The sequence below is a fragment of the Vombatus ursinus genome, unplaced genomic scaffold (genome assembly GCF_900497805.2).
Source record: "Vombatus ursinus unplaced genomic scaffold, bare-nosed wombat genome assembly UNPS02014961.1, whole genome shotgun sequence".
Taxonomy (NCBI): Eukaryota; Metazoa; Chordata; class Mammalia; order Diprotodontia; family Vombatidae; genus Vombatus; species Vombatus ursinus.
In genome coordinates this window covers 1,909,837-1,936,084 of record NW_020954739.1, presented here as the reverse complement: position 1 = coordinate 1,936,084, position 26,248 = coordinate 1,909,837, and the positions used below count along the sequence as shown (strand labels likewise).

At 39.1% G+C, this 26,248-nt stretch overlaps 1 protein-coding gene across 6 annotated transcripts in view; it reads right to left on the bottom strand.

Annotated features, from left to right (window-relative positions):
* Positions 1-26,248, bottom strand: part of EPS15L1 (epidermal growth factor receptor pathway substrate 15 like 1) — a 117,120-nt gene extending 90,872 nt beyond the window's left edge. For 5 of the 6 annotated variants that reach the window (XM_027845368.1, XM_027845372.1, XM_027845369.1 and 2 more), the window contains exons 1-8: positions 26,168-26,225; positions 19,078-19,089; positions 7,418-7,459; positions 7,151-7,240; positions 6,734-6,781; positions 5,195-5,290; positions 4,711-4,773; positions 1,007-1,132 (exon numbers count right to left, since the gene is read on the bottom strand). In XM_027845368.1, coding sequence (XP_027701169.1) covers positions 1,007-1,132; positions 4,711-4,773; positions 5,195-5,290; positions 6,734-6,781; positions 7,151-7,240; positions 7,418-7,459; positions 19,078-19,089; positions 26,168-26,200 — 510 coding nt within the window. In that variant the 5' untranslated portion in view covers positions 26,201-26,225. Of the gene's footprint in view, positions 1-1,006; positions 1,133-4,710; positions 4,774-5,194; positions 5,291-6,733; positions 6,782-7,150; positions 7,241-7,417; positions 7,460-19,077; positions 19,090-26,167 lie in introns of all 6 variants that reach the window. The other variant, XM_027845370.1, reaches the window with a different exon arrangement.

Here is a 26,248-nt window from a genome sequence, read left to right as displayed (position 1 = left end):
TCTTATTTGATTTTTAATAAAAATCCTGTGAGATAGGTGTTATTATCCTCATTTCATAAATGAGGAAAAAGGCTAAGTGATCTTTGTCTGAGCCACATAACTAGGAAGTGCTTAAGGCAAATTTATAACTCGGGTCTCATTATTCCAAGTTCAGCATTCTATCCTCTATGTCATCTCACTGCTTGTACAGATCACAAAGGAGGTGTCAAACTCAAACAGAACCAGGGGCCACCAAGCCATACCTGAGGATCCTTGAAGGCCAGAAAATGACTGAGAAAATCACATATTAACATTATCTGTTTCATTATATTTTTATTTGTTTTGTTAAATATTGCCCAATTACATTTTAATCTGGTTTGGGCCACATTTGGGAGTGTTTTGAGCTGCAATATACCACAAGGAGGCTGCATGTTTGACACTTCTGGATTACAAGCCTAAGGCAGAGTTCAAGGGGCTTGCCCAGGGTCACATAGCTAAAAGCAGTATTTCAGGGACTGATGACTTTTTGGGTGTAAATAGCACAGACACACACACACACACACACACACACACACACACAAACATTTTGCAACTATTCTACACCTTCATGACAATGTCTTGCTGAGATACCGTGGCCAACACCAGGGGGTGAGCTTTTTCTTAACTGGGTAGGCCAGTTTCCAAACACACAATCTACCACCAAAGCCTCCCCAGCTTAGTAAACCTGCCACAGCTTTTGCTCCACTAACAGAGTCTTTGACAGCCCAGGATCAGTTTCATGACATAATGAGCTGCTCAAAATAAGGCATTGGTGCAGGAGTGCTTAACGGGGGGCCCATGAGCTTTTTTTTTTCCTTCCATATTTCAAAATAATTGGTTTCCTTTGTAAACCTATGTATTTCATGCATTTCACAAAATGATTCTGAGAAGAGGTCCATCCACAGGCTTCTCCAGACTGATACAAATAAGGTGAAGAACTCTTGCTTTGGTGGAAGCATAATTTAATAATGACACAAAACACACTTACCCTGCCCAGGATATCAAGAGGTAGCTTGGAGTTCATCAGAACCGGTTTTACTTTGTCTCCAGAAAGCAAACCATTTATAGGTAAAAGGCTTTCAAAAATTCCATCAAATTTTGCTTTCTCTTCTACCTAGTTGGTAAGAAATAGCCTGAATAAGTAAAAAAGTGTGCCTGTGTGAGTGTCAAAAATGAGATCTTACAAAAAACTAAATGACAGCTAACCATTTCTCTTGCTGAGATCACAAGATATCCTCAATACAGTTTCAGCTATGGCAACTTGTACAGGCTTCAAATGCAGATTTTTTTCCTTGAATGAAAGAAATTTTCTGGAGGGCTGGCTACAGATTAGGGAGGTCACTGGCAATGAGATGGAGAAAATATAGGATGTTGTTCCCCGCTCTTACCCTGACCCATCATATGACATGAAAACAAGCAACTTATGTTGCTATGGTTGTAACTGCAAAAATGAAGATTAGAGTGTCTATTTATCTCATCAGGATTAATAAGAACACAATGAAAGAATTTTGACTCTATAAGAAAGCCACTACATCAACATGAACATTTTTACCATAAAATATAGTAAAGTACTCTACAAAAAAAAAGTAACTAAAAAACAAGTAATAATCTAAAGCCATTCAAATGAATAAACCACCTTTAACTTCTGGTTAACATTTACAGTGCAGAGACAGCATAAAAGGGAGTTATAAATTTAAAACAAATTTGTTTAGCAGCCCATTCATCCACCCACTGAGAAGACCTCTTTTCCTGCATCTACCTCAGAAAGGCAAAGGCCTGAGTATGTGAAGACTGAGGAAAAGAGACATCTGATCACTCTAGCACAGGCACCAAGGCCACTGAAGCCAGCCAGCTTATAGAAATATGCACCATACAGCCTCAGTTACATCACCATGTGTTTATACTGAGTGAGATTTTTTTGAAATACTGTATAATAAATTTTTTTGATAAATGACAAGTCATAAATGCTTGGCTGTGGAATTCAAGATTTCATGATGCCTGAATCAAATATAATGCAGTTTCCTACTTCCCCTCTGTACTCCAACTACTCCCTTTTCAAGAAGAAAACTGGTTAGTGTAGAAAGGGTAGAAGCAGTGGGTAAAAGAATGGATTTCTAGTTTACTAAAAATAGTAGCTTAAATACCACCATTAAAATAACACTTAAATTTTTAAAAATACAAAACAAAAAAATTCATAAGAATATTTTCCTGCACCACTCCATTGCACTCCTCTCCATCCCCTTCAAAAAGACAGGCAAAAATTTATTTAATCTATGGGTTTATCTTTTGCCTTTTTAATGAAATTCAGCATAAAAGAAATCTGCTAGAGTAGTTTTCTGCTAGTTTAATGACATAATACATCATTTCCTTTACAAAAAGCATTAATATTACTTTCTAACCACAATATCTTTTGTATCAAAATGGCACTTTAAGTGTCACTTGCCAGACAGGTCTCAATAAAAATGTTAGCGAGGTTACAAATAAAAACTAAGGTTTAAAAAAAGATCTTGGATGTCACCATGTTCAGGAGCTATACTTGCATGCAAATGGTATTAAAGACAATGTCATGGCTGTGTATGACAGAAAAAAGAGACTGGCTAGTTGTGTGATGAGAGAGACCACAGAGAGGCAGTTTTCAAATGAGATGTCTCAATAGGATGCCCCAAATAAACTAATAAGCTAAGTGGATCCATGGGTAAATGGGGACAGCAATGCAATAGGATGAAAAGAAATGGCAGGAGGCAATACTAACCAACATCAATGGAATCAGAAATATTTCAAATTATCTAAGTTATAACTAATCAAAAGACATGGAAAAAAATTTCTCAAAAGAATTGTAAACTATTAACAACCATGCGAAAGAAAGTTCCAAATCATTAATAATAAGAGAAATGCAAATGAAAACAACTCTAAGGTTTTATCTCACAGTCAAACTGGCAAAGATGACAAAAGATGAAGAGGGTAAATGTGTGTGTGTGTGTGTGTGTGTGTGTGTGTGGCGAGGAGGGGAATCTATAGCAATATGAGCAATAACAATGCACTACTGGCAGAGTTGTGAACTGGCATAATCATGATGAAAAACAACATACAATTTTTCAAAGAAAGAGATTAAAATACCCATATCCTTTGACCCAGACATTCTACTGTTAGACAATTACCCCAAGGAAGTCAATAATAAAAAGCAAGAATCCACATACTCCAAAATATTTATAGCAGCTTTTTTTGTAGTAGCAAAAAACTGGAAATAAAAGAGGTGCCTATTGAATGGCGAAGGACTAAAAGAATTGTGGCACATAACGCAATGGAGTAACACTGTGCTGTAAGAAACAATGAATATGAAGACTACAGAGAAGCATGGGAAGACTTCTATGAACTGATGCAAAGTGAAGTTAAGGAGAACCAAGAAAACAATAAACAATGACTATGACAATGTAAATGGAAAGAATAACAACAAAAGTACATGCTCCAAAATTATGGTGCCCGAGCTTGGCCTAAAAAAAGGAAAGATATGAGAGATATCTAACAGTTAATATTAACTAATATTTATATGGGGGCAGCTAGATGGCACAAGGGATAGAGGGCTGGGCGAGGAGTCAGGAAGTCTCATCTTCATGAGTTCAAATCTAGCCTCAGACACTTACTAGTTGTGTAACCCTGGGCAAGTCACTTAACCCTGACTGCCTCAGTTTTCTCATCTGTAAAATGAGCTGGAGAAGGAAATGGCAAACCACTTGAGTATCTTTGCCAAGAAAACCCTAAATAGGGTCACAAAGAGTCAGACATGATTTAAAAAAAAAAAAACAACCATGAATATTTATATAGGACTTTAAGCCTTGCAAAGTGCTTTGAATCTTCAACATATTTAATCCTTACAACAACCCTGTGAAGTACCTACAATTATTATCTCCATTTTACAGATGAAGAAACTGAGACTGAGAGAGTTAAGGGACAGGGTCACAGAATATCTGAGACAGGATTTGAACTCAAGTCTGACTAACTCCAAGTCCAGCAGTCTACCCACGATCTAAGGAAGTCACCTAGCTACCTTATACCTCCCTCTCTTCTTTGCAAAAAGGGGGTGAAGAGGTCCTCTTTTTTGTTCTTTGTTATAAGGGATAGCTCTCCAGGAAAGGAAGGAAAAAGAGATACACTGGACGTGTAGATGATGTAAAAACAAAAGATAACATTTTTAAAAATATTAAAACAAAGTTAGTTATAATATACACAAGTCCTCACAATTAACTTTTACGACCTGATAAGCTGGCACAGGTTCAATACAGTAACGAGGAAGAAACATTATATAAAAACATAAAGTCTTAAATTAAATTGTATAAACCTAACCTCCAAAACTTTTAGCTATCTGCCTTAATCTATTATTCCAAAGATGCCACTCTCTTTTTCAAAAACTATAATTTCTAATGTTAGACTGTGAGTTCCTTAAGAGCAGGGATTATTTTTGTACTTAGCACAGTGCATGGCACATATACCATATATACAGTAAACATTTAAGAAATAATATTCATTGACTAAATCAACTAAGTCAACCAGTATTCTGTACGAAGTACTTTTCAGTGAAAAATGTCTATGTGGCATCATCATTTCCAGAATACATTGTGAGCAGCCTTAGAAACATTCAATATGACATTCCCCATAGAAGAGAGGTGAAGCTCAATGGTTCCATGCTCAACTTACCCTAACAGCCCAGTGGGATTCTGCTGAAGGAGGTGTAACCAATAAAGGACTGCTAGTGTCGTGCTGAAAAGGGGAAAAGATTTGATGTTAGTACCCTCCCAATACTGTTAATGTTATTAGTATTATCATTAATAAGAAATGAAATGGTTGCACATGTATAACCTATATCAGATTGTCTGCCATTTTGGGGATGGGGCAGAGGAAAGTGGGAGGAGGGAGAAAAATCTGAAACTCAAAATCTTATAAAAAATGAACGTTGAAAATTATCTTTACGTGTAATTGGAAAAAATAAAATACTATTTACATTAAAAAAACAAGAAATGAAAGTCTTACTGTTTTTACTCAAAAGATTAGCAATTACAAAACTTATATATACAAAAAGTGAAAAATGAGATCCTGGGTTGGTGCTTATAAGGATAAAAAAGAATAACTTACAAAACTTAAAAGTTAAACTCATTTAACATTTTTAATGATAATCACTTACAAATTTTGGAGGTGGGAGACTCAAGTTTAGGCTGCTCAAGTTAACTTCATGGCCATTTTGTGCACATGCTATTAGCCTCAGGGCAACATAGAAACCCTACAAATCCAAAAACATGGTAAGTCAACAGCTGATACCAGATTTTTAAAAATGTGCAAGCAAGTGGTCTTTAGGTGTTGGTTTCCAGCAGAATTAATTTAATTTTAACAATGCAGACAAATATGCAAAAAGTCTAAATCACCTGAGACTTCTTAAATTAGTTCATGCCTACTGACTGGTTTTTACATGTAGTATTTGTTAAATTGTATTTTTCCTATTGCATTATATATTATGCAACTTTAAAAATATATTTTGAAATAATCTGCTCCTCAAATTTATGAAACTTATTGAAATAAATACCAAATTTTATATGCAATATAAATTATTAATCAGTTCAAGGTTCCAAATTACAGGTTAAATATCAAAGCCAGGACTCACACCTATGTCACCTGACTGCAAGTCCAATGTGGTCTTACCCTTATATCATGATGCCATTGTTTTTAATTTTTTGATTACTTCATGTATATACCAAGTTCATAATTCCCTCACCAGCAGATGATATTAGATCCTACATTCCTCTGCAGTTGCCATTCTAATGACTAATATTATTATATTAATAAACTTCAGCTGTCATATGGATGACACAAATTCTTGAACTGTATTATAAATGCCTACATTTTACCCATAATACTTAGCAATCTAAACTACTCCAGAAACTCTCAAGTGAGAAGTGGTAGGGAAATTTAGAGATCACCCATTACCTTTCAAGGGCAATGGCCTATTGTAATAAGAGGCCTGAGCTCACAAGAGCTGTCATCCAAGCTGACACTCCCAGGTTTGGCAAACTTAGCGAAATCGTTTCCTCTTCTGAGCTCCAGTTTTCCTCACTTATGCAAGCACTATCCCTCATACAGGTTTGTTGTGAGTAAAGTACTTCACAAACCTAGAAATTCTACATAAAGATGGGCATTTACAAAGGAAACTAAGGCCCAGACAAGTAAAGGGATTTGTCTCAGGTCAAAGACACTAGGATAGTATTTCTACATGGTTGAGTTTAAGCTTGAACAGAGAATTTCAGACTCCAAGTCCAGCACCTTTAACTAATACCACGTTATTTAGCAATAATGACTTTAAAATGATTTTTAATTTTGATAAAAAAGAAAGTGCCTCTAACTGACCTAAGATCTTCAACCATTTTTGAGGCTAAATATATTTTTAAGTTTTAAAATCCTTATAGTAATATTTTACCCTAGTCAAAGTCACTTAGTAGTGTGTCCTTAAATGATACAAAAAGCAAATTCAGAAGGAAAATCAATTACACATATTAAAAAATCTCAAAAAATACTTTTCAATTTTAACAATTTAATAACTTTTTTCTTATATATACAATTACTGTCACAGATTGGCAATAAATGTGGTAGAAGGTATACTGCTAACTTATTAACCTCTGGCCACCTGCCAGCTTTCTCCCCACTTGCCCTGTTTGTATATATGTATATATACCTGTTTGTCCAAGAAGCCCTTACCCTCTGGATCTGCCAGATCCCAAATCTGCAGAGAAAAAAGCAGGCATTAACATGACCCTCCAGATGAACCTTCTGTCATCCCAGTAGTTCAAAAAGAAATCTTCAACCTCTCCAAAAAGCAACACCCAACATCCTCGCCCTTGTCTCCCATCCCCTCTAATCCTCCTAAGATGAAAAAAGGAGTATAAAAGAAGTCATCATGACATTCAGCTAAGATGGATGTGGCAGATGCTGTCCTGAAAGGCAGCATCAGCAAAACTCCTAGGAAGAAAATGGGGAGACCACAATGAAAACAACTCAGCCCCAGGCAAAGGGACAATTCTCAGTGAGGAGCCATAAGTCTTTTGAGATCCAGATAAAGCCTTGAAAGATACGTTATCTACTTTTCACTTACCTTTCCAAGAACAATGTCGGAGAGACCTGACTTTTTCAGAAAAAGTGCAGCTTCACCAGCCCCAACTCTCCCTGTGTATGTTGGATCTACCTGTAATAAACAAAAGAGAACGATTTGACGAAGATGGTTCTTAAAAAGAGGAAAGATGGTAAAGCAATACACAACTGCATAAATTCTCCATTCACTGGTAACCAAAGTAATAAATGAGAATAGTAATGGCACTAGATTTAAATTTACCCCAGCTTAAAAAGAAATAAATAAACCTACCTGTTTGTAATAAGACTCATATAATGGATTTCCAGTTGTAAACTGCAAATAAAACCACAGATATTGGTAAGTCAAAAAGGGTCAAACTACTGAAGAAAAACATCCTGATTATTACTGAAATCTACATCAGTAAATACCAAAATGTCCTCTACATAATTAATCAATCACTAAACACCTACTATGTGCCAGGCACCTCTACATCAGGGATATAAATACAAAGAATGAAACAATCCCTCCTCATAATGAGCTTACATTCCAAACGAGGAGACAAGTACATATACAAGTAAATACAGAATAAATAGATGGTAGGAAGGGAGGGCACTAGCAACCAACAAGAATTTAAGGGCCTTCTATATACCAAGCATTGTCCCAGGCAATGAGGATATAAGTACAAGAAAAAGACAATTCTCACTCACAAGGAGCTTACATTCTAATGATAATTCCATATAAAAATATATGCAACGTAAATATGCAAACATAAACAAAGTAAACACAAGGTAGTTTGGGAGGGAGGGAAAAGTCCCAGGCAGGGGCAGCTAGGTGGCATAGCGGACAGAGCACTGGCCCTGGAGTCAGGAGGACCTGAGTTCAAATTCAGCCTCAGACATTGAATACATACTAGCTGTGTGACCCTGGGCAACACCCCACTTCAAAAGAAAGAAAAGCCCCTGGCAGAAAGTGGCGCTTGAGCCGCCACTTAAAGGAAGAAGAGGGGATGTTTTAAGGCCAGAGGTAAGGAAAGAGCATATTTCAGGAATGGGGGACAGCCAGGGCAAAGGTCTAAAGCTAAGAGATGGAGGGTTATATGTGAAAGCCAGTTTGGCTGGACTGTAGAATGGATATGGGGGGGTGGGGGTAGGCCAGGGGATAGGCATAATGTCCAGGGAGACTGGGCTTTAAAAGCTAAATAGAGACATTTATATTTTATCTAGAAGCACTAGAGTTAGATTAGCACTAGGTTTTATCTAGGGAGTCAGTAGAGTTGATTGAGTAGTGGAATGACATGGCCAGATTTGTTTTAAGGAAAATCAATTTGGTAGAAGTATATGGGATACCCTGATGAGAATTGAAGAACAATGACAGGGCTGTTGAAAAAATCTACTCAAAAGGTAATGAGGGCCTGAACTAAGGCAGTAGACTGAGTGAATGGACAGAAAGAGTCTGAAGCAAGAGATGTTGTGAAAATAGAAACATTGATGTTTAACAATCAAGTGGATATATGGAAATTTATGAGGATATATAGGATGAAGGAGTGTAAGAAACCCAGGATGATGCCAAGGTTATGAACCTGAGAGACAGAAAAGATGGTGGTGCCTTCATTAGAAATAGGGAAGACTGGAAGAAGGGAGGGTTTAGGGGAAAAGGGAATAAATTCAGTTTCAAACATAGTGAGTTTAAGATGTCTTGAAGATATCCTGTTCGAAATGCCCAAAAGGCAAGAGGAGATACGAGGGCTTGATATCTAGATCTGGCTTCATGTAGAAAATGGTACTTGGGCTGCATCTTGAAGGAAGAGAGGGATTCTATATACAAGAAGTTATAGCCTAACCAGAGCTGTTTCATAAGAATATTAGTTCCTGATGACCACACTATGCCACAAAACCCTGCTGATCATCATTTTACAAATATCCAAGGAATAAATCAGGTAACCAGTGAGGGTCTGAGTTAACTGCTGCCAGGAAAAACATCATTTCACCTAATATCATGTTTTGCAGAAACCACTAACAATGCTGGAGAGAAAGGTCTGCTTATAAATTTTACCAATTTTGTGACAAATCTTACACTAAATTCATTTGTTGCGAATAATATTGTTTAATAATTTGTCATTCTTAAAGCAGTAATATGAATAACAATAGCTAGAATTTATACATTGTTTTAATGTTTGCAAAGGGCTATGCATACAGTTTCCTTTGATCATCACAACCATCCAAGGAGCTAGATGTTATTAATCCCATTTTACAGAGGAGGACAATGAGGCTGGGAGAGATTAAGTAACTTGCCCAAGGTGGTCACTACAGACATCACCACAAAAGAAACAGTAAGATTCTGATTCTAAATTCTGTAACAATGAGATTTCATCTATTCCTCAAACTTTGGAAAAACTAATTACTCTTTCTGTCATGTTCTTTATAATTCGGTCATAAGGTGGCCCTACATCAATCATTAAACTCCACTTGAAGGGTTGGGGAGGGCGGTGCCCCAAAGCCCCACATTCCCAAGTTGGTAGCACTTTCTCTGTGTCTCAAACACCTGGATTCCCTGGCTTCCACCAAGTTTGAACTAAAGCGCAGCCTTCTACAAGAAGCCTTTCCTAGTTTACTTTAATCTTACTTCCTTCCTACTGAGATTATCCCCAATTTATTCAGTTTATATCTGATTTGTACATAGTCGTTCGCATGTTGTCTCGCCCATTAGACTGTGAGCTACTTGGGAGCAGATTAGTTTTTCAATGTTTCTTCATATCCCCAGTGTTTAGCACAGTGTCTGGCACCTAGGAAGTGCTTAATAAAGGCTTGTTCACTGATATCATTAATGTGGGCCACTCTACTCATTGATACAGCTTGCAACTCATCCATGCCTTCTCATCTTGTGTAATTCTTGTCTATGTCCTCCCAGAAATCTGTCATAAGGGGGACCCCAAACAAGCTGGATCTCTTAGATCTCAGAACATTATGTGAACACCAAGGCTGTCCATTACTTATCCCTTGTTATTACATAACCAACTCATGGATTGGTCAGATATTTCTCTGACGACGTACTTTTCCACCAGTGGTGCCAAACTCAAATAAAAAAGATCCCTGCAGTTTGCTTACAGACATAGAAAAGCACAAATTAACATTATCTATGTCGTAATGTTATTTATTTTGTTAAACATTTCCCAATTACATTCTAGTGCACAGCTATAGATTTTTAGGCCTCTACCTTTCACCACTTCTACCTAATTCCTTCCTTGTAATGTGCTGCAACCTGGTCACATACAGGTACCTCTCACTCTGCTCTTTTAGTGATATTCAACTTCAGTTATCAAAGACTGAAGAATTCCCTGGCTCACAGCCATAAATAGAAGACTACTGTATTAAAAAGAGATTTCTTTGTTTCAGAGAGAAAGCCTAGAGTCATTACAAGAACTTTGTGACTTCCCAAAGACAGTGCAACCCAGTCTCCTCTTCCTGTTCAATGCTGGGCGGCCCAATACTGTCTATTTTTTTTTTTTTGGTAAGGCAATTGGGGTTAAGTGACTTGCCCAAGGTCACACAGCTAGTACGTGTCAAGTGTTTGGTCTGAGACCGCATTTGAATTCAGGTCTTCCTGACTTCAGGGCCGGTGCTTTATCCACTGCGCCACCTAGCTGCCCCTAATACTGTCTATTTTCCGTGCCTGTTCAGGTACCCACACTGGGACTCTGCTGGCCACCCATCCAACTGCAGAGCATCCTCCAGACAATAGGCTCCCTTCATCCATTTGGCATTTCTTTTGTGAATCACAGTTAATGCTGAATTTTTCTGAATTATCATGAATTTTTTTATAAATGATTTATGATAATTATGAGTTATGATTTTCTGAATTATTATGATTTTTAAATAACCTAAAATGACAATAAAATCGAATAAGCCTGAAAGGAAAGTATACTTCTCACAATGACTAAATCCTCTGCACAGCCAAAGAATTTATTGCCCATCCTCCTTTGGCTAAGAAAAATCAATAGTGAGCCACTGTTGTACACTGTCATGGGGGACCACCAAACAGGCTGAGGAGGAAGCAAGGCTGGGAAAATGATTTCATAACCTGGTTTAGGGTTGGTACAACTAAGAGGGGGGAAGCAGCTGCCACCTGAACTTTACTCTCATTTAAAATGGTCAAAATGAGTCAAATAAGTATTTATTAAGTGCCCACTACATGCCAAGTACTGTGCTAAGCTCTGGAATATAAAGAAAAGCAAAAGACAGTCCTTGCCTTCAAGAAGCTCACAGTCTAATAGGAGACAACATGCAAACAACTATATACACAAACCAAGCTATACACAGGACAAATAGGATGTAATTTATAGAGGCAAGGCACTAGGATTAAGAGAGATTGGGAAAGGCTTACTGTGGAAGGTGAGATTTTATCTGGGATTTTAAGGAAGCCAGGGAAGCCAGGAGGCAAAGATGAGGAGAATCAGGCATGAAGAACAACTAGTGAAAATGCTCAGAGACCAGGAATGGAGTGTCTTGTTTGAGAAACAAGGAGACCAGTGGGGAAGGGGTGGGGGTGGTAAATGGTAAGAAGACTGAAAACATTAGATGCCGGCTAGGCTATGAAGGGCTTTCAATGAAGCAGAGGATTTTGTTTTTGGATCCTGGAGGAAGGAGGGACGAATACATACACACACAGTTGGATACAGAGTTACACTTCACTCAATAGAGTAATAGGAGGGCAAGGAAAGAAGGGGGAAATAGAGGGAGGGTAAGTTAAGGGAGGGATGAATCCTAAGCAAAACAAACTCTAACTAAGGATGTACAGAAATATTTATAGTTCTTTTCTGAGGTGGCAAAAAATGGGAATTTGAGGGGGAATCCAACAATTGCACAATGGTTGAAAAAGTTACAGTATGTGATAGAATACTGTTGCTCTGTAAGAAATGATAAAGACAACGATTTCAGAGAAACCTAGGAAGATTTGTGTGAATTGAAGCCAAGTGAGCAATTTATATAATGATAACAATACTGTAAAGATATTTTGAAAGACTTAGGAACTTTGAAAGACTTAGGAACTCTGATTAGCACAATGACCAACCACAATTCCAGAGAACTACTGATGAAATATGTTGCCTACCTCCTGACAGAAGTGAAAGATTTAAAATGCACAATGACACAATATGTAGATAGGATATGTTATTTGTTGTTGCTGTTCAGTCACAACTCATCATGACCCCATTTGAGGTATTCTTGGCAAAGATACTATAACAGTTTGCCATTTCCTTCTTCAGCCCATTTAACAGATGAGGAAACTGAGGCAAACAGGGTGAAGTGACTTGCCTAGAGTTACACAGCCAGTGTCTGAGGCTGAATTTGAACTCAAGTCTTCCTAACTCCAGGCCTAGCACTCTATCCTCCACTCCACCACCTAGGTACCCCATACATGTCATACGTGTGTGTGCATAAATCTATCTATATATATACATACATATATATAAAAATATATCATACAATATATGTGTATATATATTATTTTGGATGTGGAAAATACAAAAATTTGTTTCACTTGACATGCTTATAACAAGAGTTTTGTTTTTCTCTTGTTCTAAACTGGCAGTAGGGGGAGTGAGAGAAGGAAGATTTTTGCTCACTTAAAAAAATTAGTTAAAAAAAGAGAGAAAGTTTTCTCACTACTACTCACATAGTAGCTTCCTATACCAAAAAAAACATGTAAACAGTGGATTAGGAGGCTAGAAACTTCATACAAGTGGTAACACCTGCAGAATCTGCAGCCACGTTAGCAGAAGAAATTAATAATAATCCATTTTATGTTCATTAAGAATGAACTACCATCTACAGAAGTACCCTATACAAAGAGATAATTTTTAAATTGTTACTTAATAAGACAATGAGCAAAAGGTAGTTGCAAAAATGCAAATTTAAATTTTCTACAGAGAACATCTTTGCAATCAGAACTCTCCAAAAGTGAAATGAGCTGCCTCTCAGCAGGCAGTGAGTTGTCCAGTGACCACTTGGTGAGTAGGTTAACATGTTTCATTCAATTCTGGGTTGAACTAGAGGTCACTGAGGTCCCGCTGGTTTCTAAAATTCATATATAGATATAGATATAGATATATTTTTTTTAAGACAATTGGGGTTAAGTGACTTGCCCAGGGTCACATAGCTAGTAACTGTCAAGTGTTTGCTCTGAGCCTGGAGTTGAACTCAGGTCCTCCTGACTTCAGGGCCGGTGCTCTATTCACTGTGCCACCTAGCTGCCACTGAAATTATGATTCTATAAGACCAGGAGGTTTCCCAAAGGAGAGAAAAGATAAGTAATAAAGAAGGATCTAATTAATTGTAACAAGTTAGAGGAGTAAAAAACTCCTAATGAAAACTGAGCCAAAAGACCTGGATTTGAATCCAGTTTGCCACTACATGATCTCGGGCAAGTAATTTCTCTTTGGACCTCAGTTTCCACATCTGTAAAATGGGGTGGAGGGATAGGTTTGGATTAGATAACTTCTAAAGTGTCTTTGAGCTCTAACGGCGACTAATCTGCTCTGTGCAAAGTTTTATTAGCTGTTACTCTGAATCCCCCAGAATTTTTGCTCTGGAGGAAAAACATTGACAATCCCCCAGGCTGTAGCAGAGGCTTTACATTCTCCAAGTATTTATTAAGCACCTACAATAGCCTGACACAGTGCCAAATAAGAAAGCTAAAATCCTCATTCTTTACAACTGACTTGTCCAAATATGCCACAAGCTATCTGTGTCTCTTGGCAACAAGTCCATGCCTACAAAGCAATTCCCTATTTAGCTTGACATAGGCCTTCTATAATGAACACTGGTATTCCCATCACTGGAAAGCTCTAATAGCAATCCCTGTGTGTAACCAAATCCACTACGGACTTTAGGACTTTGCTTATCTAAAAATAAATATCTATGGGACATGAACAGAATTTCTGGCATTTAAAATACGCAAAATTACAAAAAATTATTTTAAAAGGTCTCTCTCATTGCTCCCATCTTTCTATAGATACTGTTACTATCCCTGCTTCCAAATTTCCCAATTCTTCCCAGTCCCCCCAGTTCAGCCTCTCCAGTTCAGCTCAGTGTCTCCTCAGAAGGGGGGCAGAAGAGATGGGGCCAACAGAAAAATGTTGAGAAAGAAAAGCTCCTGGGGCCAACCTCATCTCAGTTCCCTTATTATCATTTTAGCAGTATTTGAACAACTTGGCTTTTACCACTCACTGAATCCTCTAATACTCTCAAATTTTGAGGTCCTGAGATTCAGAACAATGCCTAAAGGGCTATAAAATTGTATATCTCCTTGGACCCAGCAATACCACTACTAGGTCTATATCCCAAAGAGATTAAAAAAAAAAAAGGAGAACGACCACTATGTACAAAAATATTTATAGCAACTCTTTTTGTGATGGCAAAGAACTAGAAATTGAGGGGATGACCATCAATTGGGAAATTGATGAACAAGCTGTGGTATATGATTGTGATGGAATATTATTGTACTATCAGAAATGATGAGGGGGATGCTTTCTGAAAAACCTGGGAAAACTTATATGAACTGATGGAAAGTGAAGTAACTAGAACCAGATCATCACACACAGAAACAGCAATATTGCAACAATAATCAACTGTGAAAGACTTAGTTATAGTACTCTACTCAATACCGTGATCCAACATAACTCCAAAGGACTCAAGAAGAAAAACGATATCTATATCCAGTCAAACAGTGACATTCTTACTGCTTGGCTCAATTTTCATTAGGAGCTTTTTACTCCTCTAACTTGTTACAATTAATTAGATCCTTCTTTATTACTTATCTTTTCTCTCCTTTGGGAAACCTCCTAATCTTACAGAATCAGAGGGTCTACTACGCTATACAGATTTGAGTCTTCTATCAAATGGTAAAAATGTTCATTATTTGGCCCTACTCTCTCTACTCTCATGTTTGTAGTAGAAAGTACACTGATTTTTGATATCCCACCTGTATTTAAATCCTGGCTCTGCAATTTAACTCCCTGTCTGACTGCAGCCAAGTCACTTCACCTCTGTGTTGGACGATGAGATTTTCCACTCAAAATGCTCAGCATCTTATTCCCACAGCAGCCTAACACAAACCCTTCCCTCCCCTGGGGCTGCCCTCCTCAACAACCACAGCCTACACATACCATACACAGCTCCTCCCACAATGCCTTTGCTTATGATGTTCTCCCAGCCTGAAATATCCAACTTGTGCCAACGTGGAGCTGTGAAGAAAGCCCTAGACCTGAGTGTGGCTCTGCCACTCCACTTGACAGATGCCTGACCCAGAATAAATCACCTAACCTATGTGGACCTCAGTTTTCTCATCCGTAAATTAGTTGTAACAATACTTTTAGTATCAATTCACAGAGTGTGTGTGATGATCAAAGGAGAAAGTATGTAAAGTGTTCAGCAACTGTGACCCATTACTCCTCTTTCCATTATATAAGGCTCATCAGTTTTTTCTTTGAAATGCCTCTTAAATTCATCCTTTCAACTTCATTTTTACTCCTAAATACCTTAATTCAAGCCATTAATAACACTACCAGATTAAACACTGCTTTTGATATGCCATTTCCCTGCTCAAGAATTTACAATTCCTTAATATTCACTCAATAAATTCCAAACTCCAAGACCTTTCAAGGTCTTCCATAACCTGACCCCACCCTACCTAACCAACTACTCAACCTTATTTACCACTATTTCTTAAAACCCACTCACTATCCAGTAATGGTCCAGACCATTCTTATTCCCTGACACCTGGAATGTTCTTTTACTTCCCCTCTGTTTGTCCAAATTCAATCCATAATCTCTCCTTCAAAGTATAGTCATACAAACAAGCAAACATTTATTAAGTCCTTCTATAATAATAATAATAAAGCTACCATTTATATAGCACTTACTATGTGCCAAGCACATACAATCATTTGATCCTCACAACAACCCTGGAAGGTAGGTACTATTATTATCCCCATTTTACAGATGAGGAAACTGAAACAGACCAAGGTGAAACGACTTGCCCAGGGTCACATAATGAGTAAGTGATTGATATCGGATTTGAACTCAAGCCTTCTTGACTCCAGGTCTAGGCTCTAACCTCTGCACCACTTAAATCCCAACCTCCTCTACTGAAGCCTTTGGAACTATACCAATTCATACTGATTGCTCTCTCCTCTGAACTTACATAGGACTTGTCTGCACCACATAATTTAGTTCTTAATTATCCTATCTTATTTTCCCTTCTAATTAATGTGTGCAAGTCATTTTTTCTCAGTAAGATTATAAACTCTTAAGGGCAGTCAGTCAATAAGCATTTAAGTACCTGCTGCTATGTGCCAAGCACTGTCTGTATTATGTGCTGGTGATACAAAAAGGAGTGAAAGACAGTTCTTGTCCTGAAGGAGCTGACAATCTAAACTGGACAAGCAAATATATATGTACAAACTATGTAGAGGATAAATAGGAAATAATTAACAGAAAGTAGGTATCAGAAGTAAGAGAGATTGGGAAAGAGCAGGATCTACATTTTATACTTTTTTTTAATGTTCTCAACAGCACCTGGTAAGGCATTGACTATACATCAATTGTTCCAAGAACAGTGATTTCAGTGGCCTATTTTATACAGAAGGGACCAGGAAAACACATTTCAATATAAAATTTTAGACATATTTAAGTTTTAATATATTATTTGCATTACTTTTTTAACCTCAAAGTAAAAAAGAAAACGAGGCAGCCCTCCAATATGCTGAATGTCCTCTATGGAGAATTTACAATCAAACATGGACATGAATTTGCACGGGACAAAATGCTTGGCAGAAGTGGTGATCTGTAAGGTAAAGGACATGTCCTCACACTACTGAAATCACAGATGTCTAAAGTACCATCTGGGTAAGTTATTATCCTATACTTCTCTCCTTTCCTTGAGAAAGTAATCTATAGTTAATGTGTTCACTACTTCTCTGACTCTCTCCTTATCCCTCAAAAGCAGCTGTGGGTTATGACTATGTGGAGTCAAGTAAGTGAATGTGAGGGTCGCAGAAAAATTTGGCAACAGTAAAAGGTTTCTGAACGCACAATGCCAAAAATTAATTCAAAATCAAACCCCTAATGAATCCGAGGTGTTTCTGGCAGTGCTTGCCCATGTTGCATTGTGCAACTTCACTTGGTTCTGAACACACAACATTCGCACTCTTTGTGCTGAGCATGCCGTCACGCCACACAATGTCAAGGAATGCTGTCAGAAACACCTCTGCTCAGATTGAGACTACAGCAGGTTATGAATTGCGGTGTTTTTACTGTGCATACAAAATCATTAAATGAATTTTGGCATGGGATTAGGGAAGAACTTCCAACAACTTCCGAAATGGCCTTAAACATATTTCTACCATTTTGTACTACTATGTATTTATGCAAAGTGACGTTCTCAGCATTGACGATTATTAAATCAAAATATCGATCAACTCTGAAAAATGTTGAAGAAGCTCTACATCCTGTAGTATCAAATATTCTACCAAGATTTAATTCTTTATATAAAAATCAACAAGCACATCCATCTCATTAGTATGCAAATTTGCTTTCATCTTTAATAAATGGTAAAATTATATGTATACCAAAAAACTGTTTTAAAATAAGTTTCTTTATGATTTATCATCAGTAAATGTCTGATTTACATACCTATTTTATATACCTATATACCCAGGGCCGCATAAAAATTTCTCAGGCGAAAAGAGGTAGCCAAGTGGAAAAAGTTTAAGAAGCTCTGCTCTAAAGTCCAGCTTCTGACCTCATCATTCATGAAACTTCTCTCTCCAAAGTTAGCAATGATGATGCAGTCAGCAAATCCAACGGTATTTTCTCAAGCCTCATCCTTCATGACTTCTCTGCAGCATTTGACATTATTAATCACCTTCTTCCTCCTGGATACCATCTCTTCTGTAAGTTTTTGTGACACTACTCTCTCCTCATTCCCCTTCTACCTGTCTGACTACTCCTCCATCTCCTTTGCTGGTTATTTATCTTGGTCATGCCCCCTATCCATGGGCATCCCCCAAGGCTCTGTCCAGGGTAGGCCTTTATTTTCTCTTTTCTGTCCATATGGAGTGTCCCAAAAACCTTGGTGTAGTTTTAAGCTTTGACTTCAGAAGTATAAATGCTACAAACTTACAAAAAAATGAAATTTTAAATAAGTTTCTTTTATACTCTAAATAATAAATTTTTAATTTTAACAAGGCAGGGTACCTTGTCATGCACGGACAAGTTTTAACAGTTTCTGGAGGACATTTTCTCAGACTGGATCAGCAGAGGAGGTCCTCTTACTTGGCCACCTCAAGCACCTGATCTATTTCCATTAGACATTTTCTCGTGGAGCCATGTCAAAACTGTCATTTTGCATCAAAACCTCATTCTTTGGATGATCAGAAGGCTAGGATGCTATTGAGTAGCAGCTGAGGAAGGTTTTTACAAAGTCTGAAAATCAACTGGAACAACTGATACATTGAGTAAGACAGTGGTTATGTTGAATTTAAAAACATTACTTTCAAAATTTTGAATAATTAACCTTTCAAATATTACTTTTTATAAGTATATAGTCTTAGTACTTGTGAAGTTAGCTTAAATCTGCACTAAGAGTTTTAGAACACCCTGTCCTATCTCACTCACAGTGATCTTATCAGCTCCAGACACATGATTCTTTCCGGAGTTTCAGCCCCACATCTACCTTTTGGCCCCCTCATAATGGCTGTTCTATAAGCATATTAAATTCAACATATCCGAAACAATGCTCATGATCTTCCCCAGAAGCCATGCCCGCTTCCAAATCGCTCTGTTACTACGCAGGGCACCAGGAGACTCCCAGTGGTTCAGCCTCACCACTCCAGTACCGTCCTCGCCTCCTTTACGTGCACTCACTTCCCGGATCCAATCCATTGCCAAACTCACCCTTTCTTTTACCTAAAATCAATAAGCATTTATTTAGTGCTCAATGATCCCATGAATCCTTCCTCACCCACAGAGCCCTCCACTCCTAACAAAAAGAGGCAGATCAGTTTCCGTACAATCGATCAGCAAGTGTTTAAGTGCCTACTCCCTGCCAGGCACTGTGTCAGGCACTAGGAATACAAATACAAAAGTATTTTGTTAGTTAAGGACCTTAAATTCTAAAGGCAGGGAGGGTGGACAGAAGATAAAATTTTCGTACCCAGATAAAGAGAAAAGTTACAAAATGAATGCACAGTCATTTGCAGTTGGAGAGGGACGAAAAATTTGGAGCCCTTCAAGAAGGGCTTCTCGAAGTAAGAGACAGTATTAGACTTAAGCCTCGAAAGGTTTTAAAAGGCAGAGGTGAGGGGCAGCTAGGTGGCGCAGTGGATAGAGCACTGTCCCTGAAGTCAGGAGGACCTGAGTTCAAATGCAACCTCAGACCAAACACTTGACACTTACTACCTGCGTGACCCTGGGCAAGTCACTGAACCCCAACTGCCTTACAAAAAAAAAAAAAAAGGTAGTGGTGAGAGGAAGAGGTGTCCAGGCTTGGGGGAGAGTACTTGAGCAAAGGCACAGCGAGGAGATGGAATGTCATATATAGGGAGCATCAAGGAGACTAGTCTGGCCAGAGCCTGGAGTGTGTGAGGGGAAACAATGTATGACCAGCCTGGAAAGACAGGTTGTAGCCAAACAGTAAAGGGCTTTATATGTCAAACAGGGGGCTTCATTTTTTACTCTACAGGCATTGAGGAGACAGTAAAGCTTTTTGGTAAGAGTGCCATAGTCAGGCCTATAATTCTGGAATATAATTTTGGCAGCTGTTAGTGGATGGTTTAGAGAAGGGAGAAACTGGAGACAAGGAGTTCAATTAGAAAACTATCACAAATAGTGCAAAAAAAAAAAATCTTTTAACCTATCCACTTACATCCTCCTAGCTATGCATATGAAGGTCACTGGACTAGTTTCATTTCTTCCTCTCCCTCTCCAAAGGAGAGATTCATTTTCAGCAGACAGAACAGGCATGACCCACATTCTAAAGCCAAGGAAACTGAAGCTTGGAGCAGTTAGATGATGTACTCAGGGTCACGCAGCCACAAAGTGCTGGGTCAGGAAACAATGCCAGGTTTCCTGACACTAACTACAATGCTTTTTCTACTACACCACCCTGTTTCTTAGCAAAAGTCCTCTCAAACCTGTATTTTTACATAATGGTAAACACTAGGAACTGCCTCACAATTCCCATTTTTAAAACCATATTATTCCCTTCATTCTAAATTCACACCCAGTTCTCTCACATTCATTCCCTTCTCTCCACTCACATATCACTTTCTTTTTTTTAATACTCGCTCTTATTTTATTTTTTATCTTTTTTTAATTTTAGACTTAAATACTAAAGCTTAAATATATAATATGAAAAGAAAAAACATTATAAACTTAAATATTAAAACTTAAATATAAAAGAAAAGAAAAAAACATGTCGTGTGCACAGCAGAATGCAAGAGAGGATTCAAAATATATAGCAATAAATTTCCATTTCAAGAAAGTTTACATAAAAAATACTACGCATTGTGTTGAGAGCTGTCCATCTTTTCTTTGCTTCCCTGTAGGTTTTCTTTTGTTCTCTGCTGTACAGACTTTTTACTTTGTTCTTTTTTCCCCCTTCCTCCTTCCCCCATCCCAGGCTACAATTAAGCGTGGATATATTTATATACAGATCTATACATACATGTATACATATATACACACATATACATATTTATATAAACATATGCTTTCCCTACTCCTAATCTTTATTTTTATGTTTGTGCATATCTCTTATTGCCTATCCTTCCTGACTCCTCTACTTTACTTCTACCCTCTACTTAGCCCTATTACTTAACCTACTCCCCCTCCAATGATCCCTCCCTTATCCTCTCACTCCCATAAATCTAAACACCCTTCCATACCCCGCCCTCCCCCGTTTAACCTATTCCCTCGCCCTTCCCTCTATAGATCCCTCCCTTATCCTCTCCCCTATGCCTATCCCCTTAGCATTTTCTTTCTAAATTTCGAAAACTTTTACATTCTCACACATCACTTTCATACAGACTCTTCTCACTTTTGAGTAAACTATTACAGAAGCCCTCTTATTGGTCTCCCAGCCTAGTCTAATATCTCCCCACTCCAACTTATATTCCACACAGCTGCCAAAGTGATCTTCCTAAAGTAGAAGTGGGACTATATCCTCCCACTACCACTTCACTAAATTCCAGTGGCTCCTTATTACCTCTAGGATCATATATAAACTCCGATTTGTATTTAAAGTTCTTCACATTTGACATCTTCTCCCCTTTCCAGCTCTATTACATATGTTTCCCCCACCCCCCAAGCTGCACTAGCAGTCCTCCGTGCCTGGAATGTACTCCTCCCATCTCTCCTCTGCCTCTTGGAATCGTTGGTTTCTGCAGCTTTCTGCAGGAAGTCCTTCCTGGTCCTCCAAGAAGCCAGAGCCAGTTTGGTGTGTACATACTTATATACGTGCATGTTGTCACCTGATTAGAATGTAAACTCCTGAGAGTAGCAACCTTTTTGCCTTTGTCCCTGGGTCCCCAAACACTCAGCATATTGTCCAGTACATAGTAAGCACTTAATAAGTGTTTTTTTTAATTAAGTAAAGATAATAGGCTCATTGAAGGTACTATAGTAATCCCACAATTGGTGATTAATTTTCTCATTCTCCCTTTCCTTATGATGCAGTAAGAATAAGTAACTTTAATATACATTTTAAAACCAGTACAATTAAAAATGACCATATGCTATCTAGTCCATTAGATGTTATGTCTTTAATGGTTAGGTACTGTCACTGTTCTACAAGCATCAATCACTAAATTGTGCACACTCAAAGAGCAATTCAATACAACTGATTTAGGACCTAAACACAGAATACAGATGGTACTGAAGGAATCCAAAAAAATTCGACAGAGCTTCCCATATTGACAAAAGCATTACAAGATGCTTAGGTCATTACAAGGTTAAGATATCCTGACAACATGAACTGAGATGGATGGTTTTCACAGTAGTAGTGACAAAAAGGTAGATGCCTGTCTGTGAGAATAGCAAGGTGACACAATTTGAGGCATCTTAATCTGCAGAATGACACTGAGATCAATAGTACCATCTCATCCCAGTCAGAAGCTCCGCTTCCCTTATCTTGTTAGCTGACAAATACTAAGGACGACATACAAGAAATAGTTTCAAGGTTTAACTTAGATGAAAAAGAGAAAAGATGCCACATGTATCAGAAGCCAAGGTAATATTTATCAGTAAGTCAGGTACGTAATTATAGGATCATTTTGGATAAGAAATGGTCATGAGGCTCAGGTTTCAAGAAATCTAAGAATGTTTCCCACATCAGTATTGAAATATTTGTTAGCAGTTGAAGTGAAATTAATCTTTTTTTTTCTTTTTCCATTATCCCTAAAGTATGTGCCTTTCTGATCTTTCTTAAAGTGTGAATGGATGTTACCATCAAGCATTTATTACAGTAACATCTTTTTTTCTAAAGATCTAAAAGTGTGGGGGCAGGTAGGTGGCGCAATGGATAGAGTACCGGTTCTGGAGTCAGGAGGACCTGAGTTCAAATCTAGCCTCAGACACTTCACATTTACTAGCTGTGTGACCCTGGGTAGGTCAGTTAACCCCGACTGTCTGGAAAATAAATAAATAAATAAATCTGAAATTGTTATATCACATTCACTAGTCTTTCATGTCCTGTGAAACAGGAGAGGAAGAAATGTTAAGGATGGTTATTAAGTGATATATCTTAGGTCACACAAAGGCAAACTCGATTCTAAGATAAAGATCCCCTTTACTCCCAGGCCAGGCCAGTGCTGTAGCAAGAAGATAACACTACATTCCAACAAGCATTCCTTAGAGAAATCAACAGAGTTAGAAATTATTTTAGGGAAAGGACAGGTGGCATGGAAATACTGCAAAGAATAAAATACTATGATTCAAGAACTGTGTATAAAACACAAGAGTTGTCAAATTTAACTATCAAAAAGAAATATGGACAAAAAAAAAAATCACAGTTTTGCTTAGATATGGATACCAAAAGGTACCAAAAGTCTTCATGATCATCTACTTTGTTACCCACCCCCAGTGCCTAGTTCAGGATAAGTACTTAATTGCTTGTTGATTTATTGATCCACATTTATCTTCACGGTAAAACAAAGGTGCAAGTAGAAAGAAATTCCAGATTCAGTGGAAAGGGGCTTTGAGGAAAAGAGTAAATGGAAAGTTATAGGGGGAAGGGAGAGAAAAAACAAGGAGATACTGTGAAGTTAACTCTTTATCTCCTTCACAACTCTCCTACATACCTCAATGTTCCCTACCTCTCATTTTAAACCGATTTATTCAATGTTCTCCCATCTCTGTGCCTTTACTAGTACCTACTCTGTACCTACCTCAGTCTACAAAAGTCTAACCTAGCCTTCAAGGTCCAAGTCAAGTCTCACCTTCGCAATCAGAATACTGGTTTAATACATAACAATGTTTGCCACATAGTAAACATTTACTAAATATTTTTCATTCATTCATGTTATCATTACTTACATGCATACCTAACCTTTCCAACTATACAAGAAGTTCCTTAAGGATGATTTCCCTTCAATATAAAATAATTTCCTAACAATATGAGTTGTCTGAAAACGGAAATGCTGCCTTTCAAGGCAGTGACTTCCCCATCCCTAAAAGTAGTTAGATGCTTCACAACCATTTGCTGGAGATATTACAAAATGTATTAATGCAATAGGCAGGAGGTTGGACCAAGTGCCTTTTTAGGTCCCTAACAACTCCGTTATTCTATATTTTACATGTTTCGTCTTACTCTCTCACAAACCCATATCATAATGTCTACAGAAATAAGAAAAACTGGTCATATGAATCAGAATAAATAAATCATGGATGAAAAATTGTCAGATGCCAGTCTTGGGCATGGAACTACAAACTACTGTTTGTTATTTACCAGCTTTGTATTCACCCCCAACCACCTTCCCAGAACCTGTATTTGACAAATATATTTTGGTTTAAATTAAGATCAAATGCTCAAACTTGAGACAATGTTAAAATGTTCTAGCTAGTCTTAAGTCTCCCGTGTCCCCCAACAGAAAAGAAGATCATCAAGCTTTGATTAGTAAGCAAATTAGGGAGATTTTACTCACTACTTAAAGCACAGCACTGAAAACTGAGTTTAGCATATGATAATTTATCTCTCCCTCCTCTGAACTGTTCTAGCACTTAGCCGTATTTCTTATACACTTAGTGCTCTCTACTCTGTGTTAAAGTTCTAGCCATATCTTATCCTTTCTACTAAATTGTAACCCTTTGAGGAAGCAGGGACCCTTCCCTATTCATTTTCGTATCTCTCCGCTACAATGCCTAGAACTGAACTGAATAATACTAATTTGGTGATACATATTCCAAATGTGTCAGTTCCTCTAAAACTTAATCATGCTGATCGTGCCTACAGTTGGGACTTTTAAAACTCACATGTACTATGTCTTATTGTTCATTTATGTCTAAGTTTAATGCCATCTACTTCCTGGACATGTATATACCTATCAGTGCTATCTGAGATTATATCTTCTGGTGAGTAGGGATTCTTATATGCTCTCTCTGTATGGTGCCTCTTACCACACCATGAGTAATTAAAGCACTTTTAAAATAATTGAATGTTAGAGATGGAAAGGGCTCTAAAGATCATCTACTCCAATCTCTAAATCTAATAGGTGTGAACACTGAGGCCTTTTGGGATGACCTGACCAAAGACACACAGTGACTTTAGTGGCAGAGCTGGCAAAACACAAGTCTCCTAATCCTCAGGCCACTAATCCTTCCATTACCTCTTCTATATATATATATTAAAATGCCTCAAAACCTGGCAAAAACAAACAAACCAACCAACCACGACATAAGGCCAAGGACCTTGTAAAAACCGATACTACATCCGAAGAAGTCATTTTACACCAGGATATCACTTGTTTAAATCATCTTAGCTATAAAGCTTCATCCTGTATTGCAATGTCAAGCTTCAGCACTTGAGTTTGAGGATGTACTCCTTCCAACAATGCAGAGAGCAACCCCTCTACGCCTCAGCCAAGTGTCTGAGGGTTTCTGTGGCCCCCAAATTCATCCCTCGGGGCCAAGCTGGTGCTGAGCCTCTGCAAACTCGGCTAGCCCGGCCCTGGGAGGCCAGACTGGAAGCCTTTCCAATTTGGTGGGGCTACGAGAGTCTGCGCTCCACCGATCAGCCTTCAAGTCACCTCCATGTCACAATGAGGCACGAAAACAGGACTCGGGGGGTGGAGCGGCGAGTCACCCCAAGCAGGGGCTCAAACGACAGCCGAGGAACCGACCGGGGGCTGCCAAAGCCCGCGTCTCAAGGGAAAACTTGAACGGCACCGATGTGCTCAGACAAGGGTCGGCCCCCGGGCACCCAGGGCAGGCTTGGGGGTGGCCGCAGTGAGCGCGAGGATTGGGGTCTCCAGCCCCGGGGAGAATGAATGGCTCCCCTCCCCTCCCCCGCCTCCGCTTCCTTTTACTCTCGGTATCCTACTCACACTCGGGCTGAGACAACCACTCCCTCCTCCCTCTCAGCACCGAGTCCTCGACCAGCATTCCTCGTCTGGGGGCCTGCATCCTCCTCCTCCTCCTCCTCCTCCTCCCTCTTTCTCCCAGCGCCCAGAATGACATGTCACGCTGGTCGGGCCTGGGGGGATCCCCAAGCGTCGGGCACCACCCCGCTCCCCCGGCCCACGCTCCCCGGGTCTGTCACCTCCGGGGGGGAGGGGGCCCCGAGCCGACCCCGCCAGAGTCACGGCCGCCAGCCGGCCCGCGCTCCCGACGCCTCCCCTGAGGCGGCCCCGGCCTGCTCCGCGCTCCCCGCCCCGGCCCTGCCCGGCCCAAGCCGGAGCCCGGGCCCTCCGCCTCAGCCGGCCCGGCCCCGCGCGGGCCTCGCGCGCTCCGGAGCCCGCCCCCGCCGCCTCTGCCGCCCCCCGCCCCGTACCTGCTGGGAGAGCGGAATGAGCGGAGCCGCCATCTTCGCCCCGCTCCGGCACCGACCGACCTACGGCGGGGAGGGGAGGGG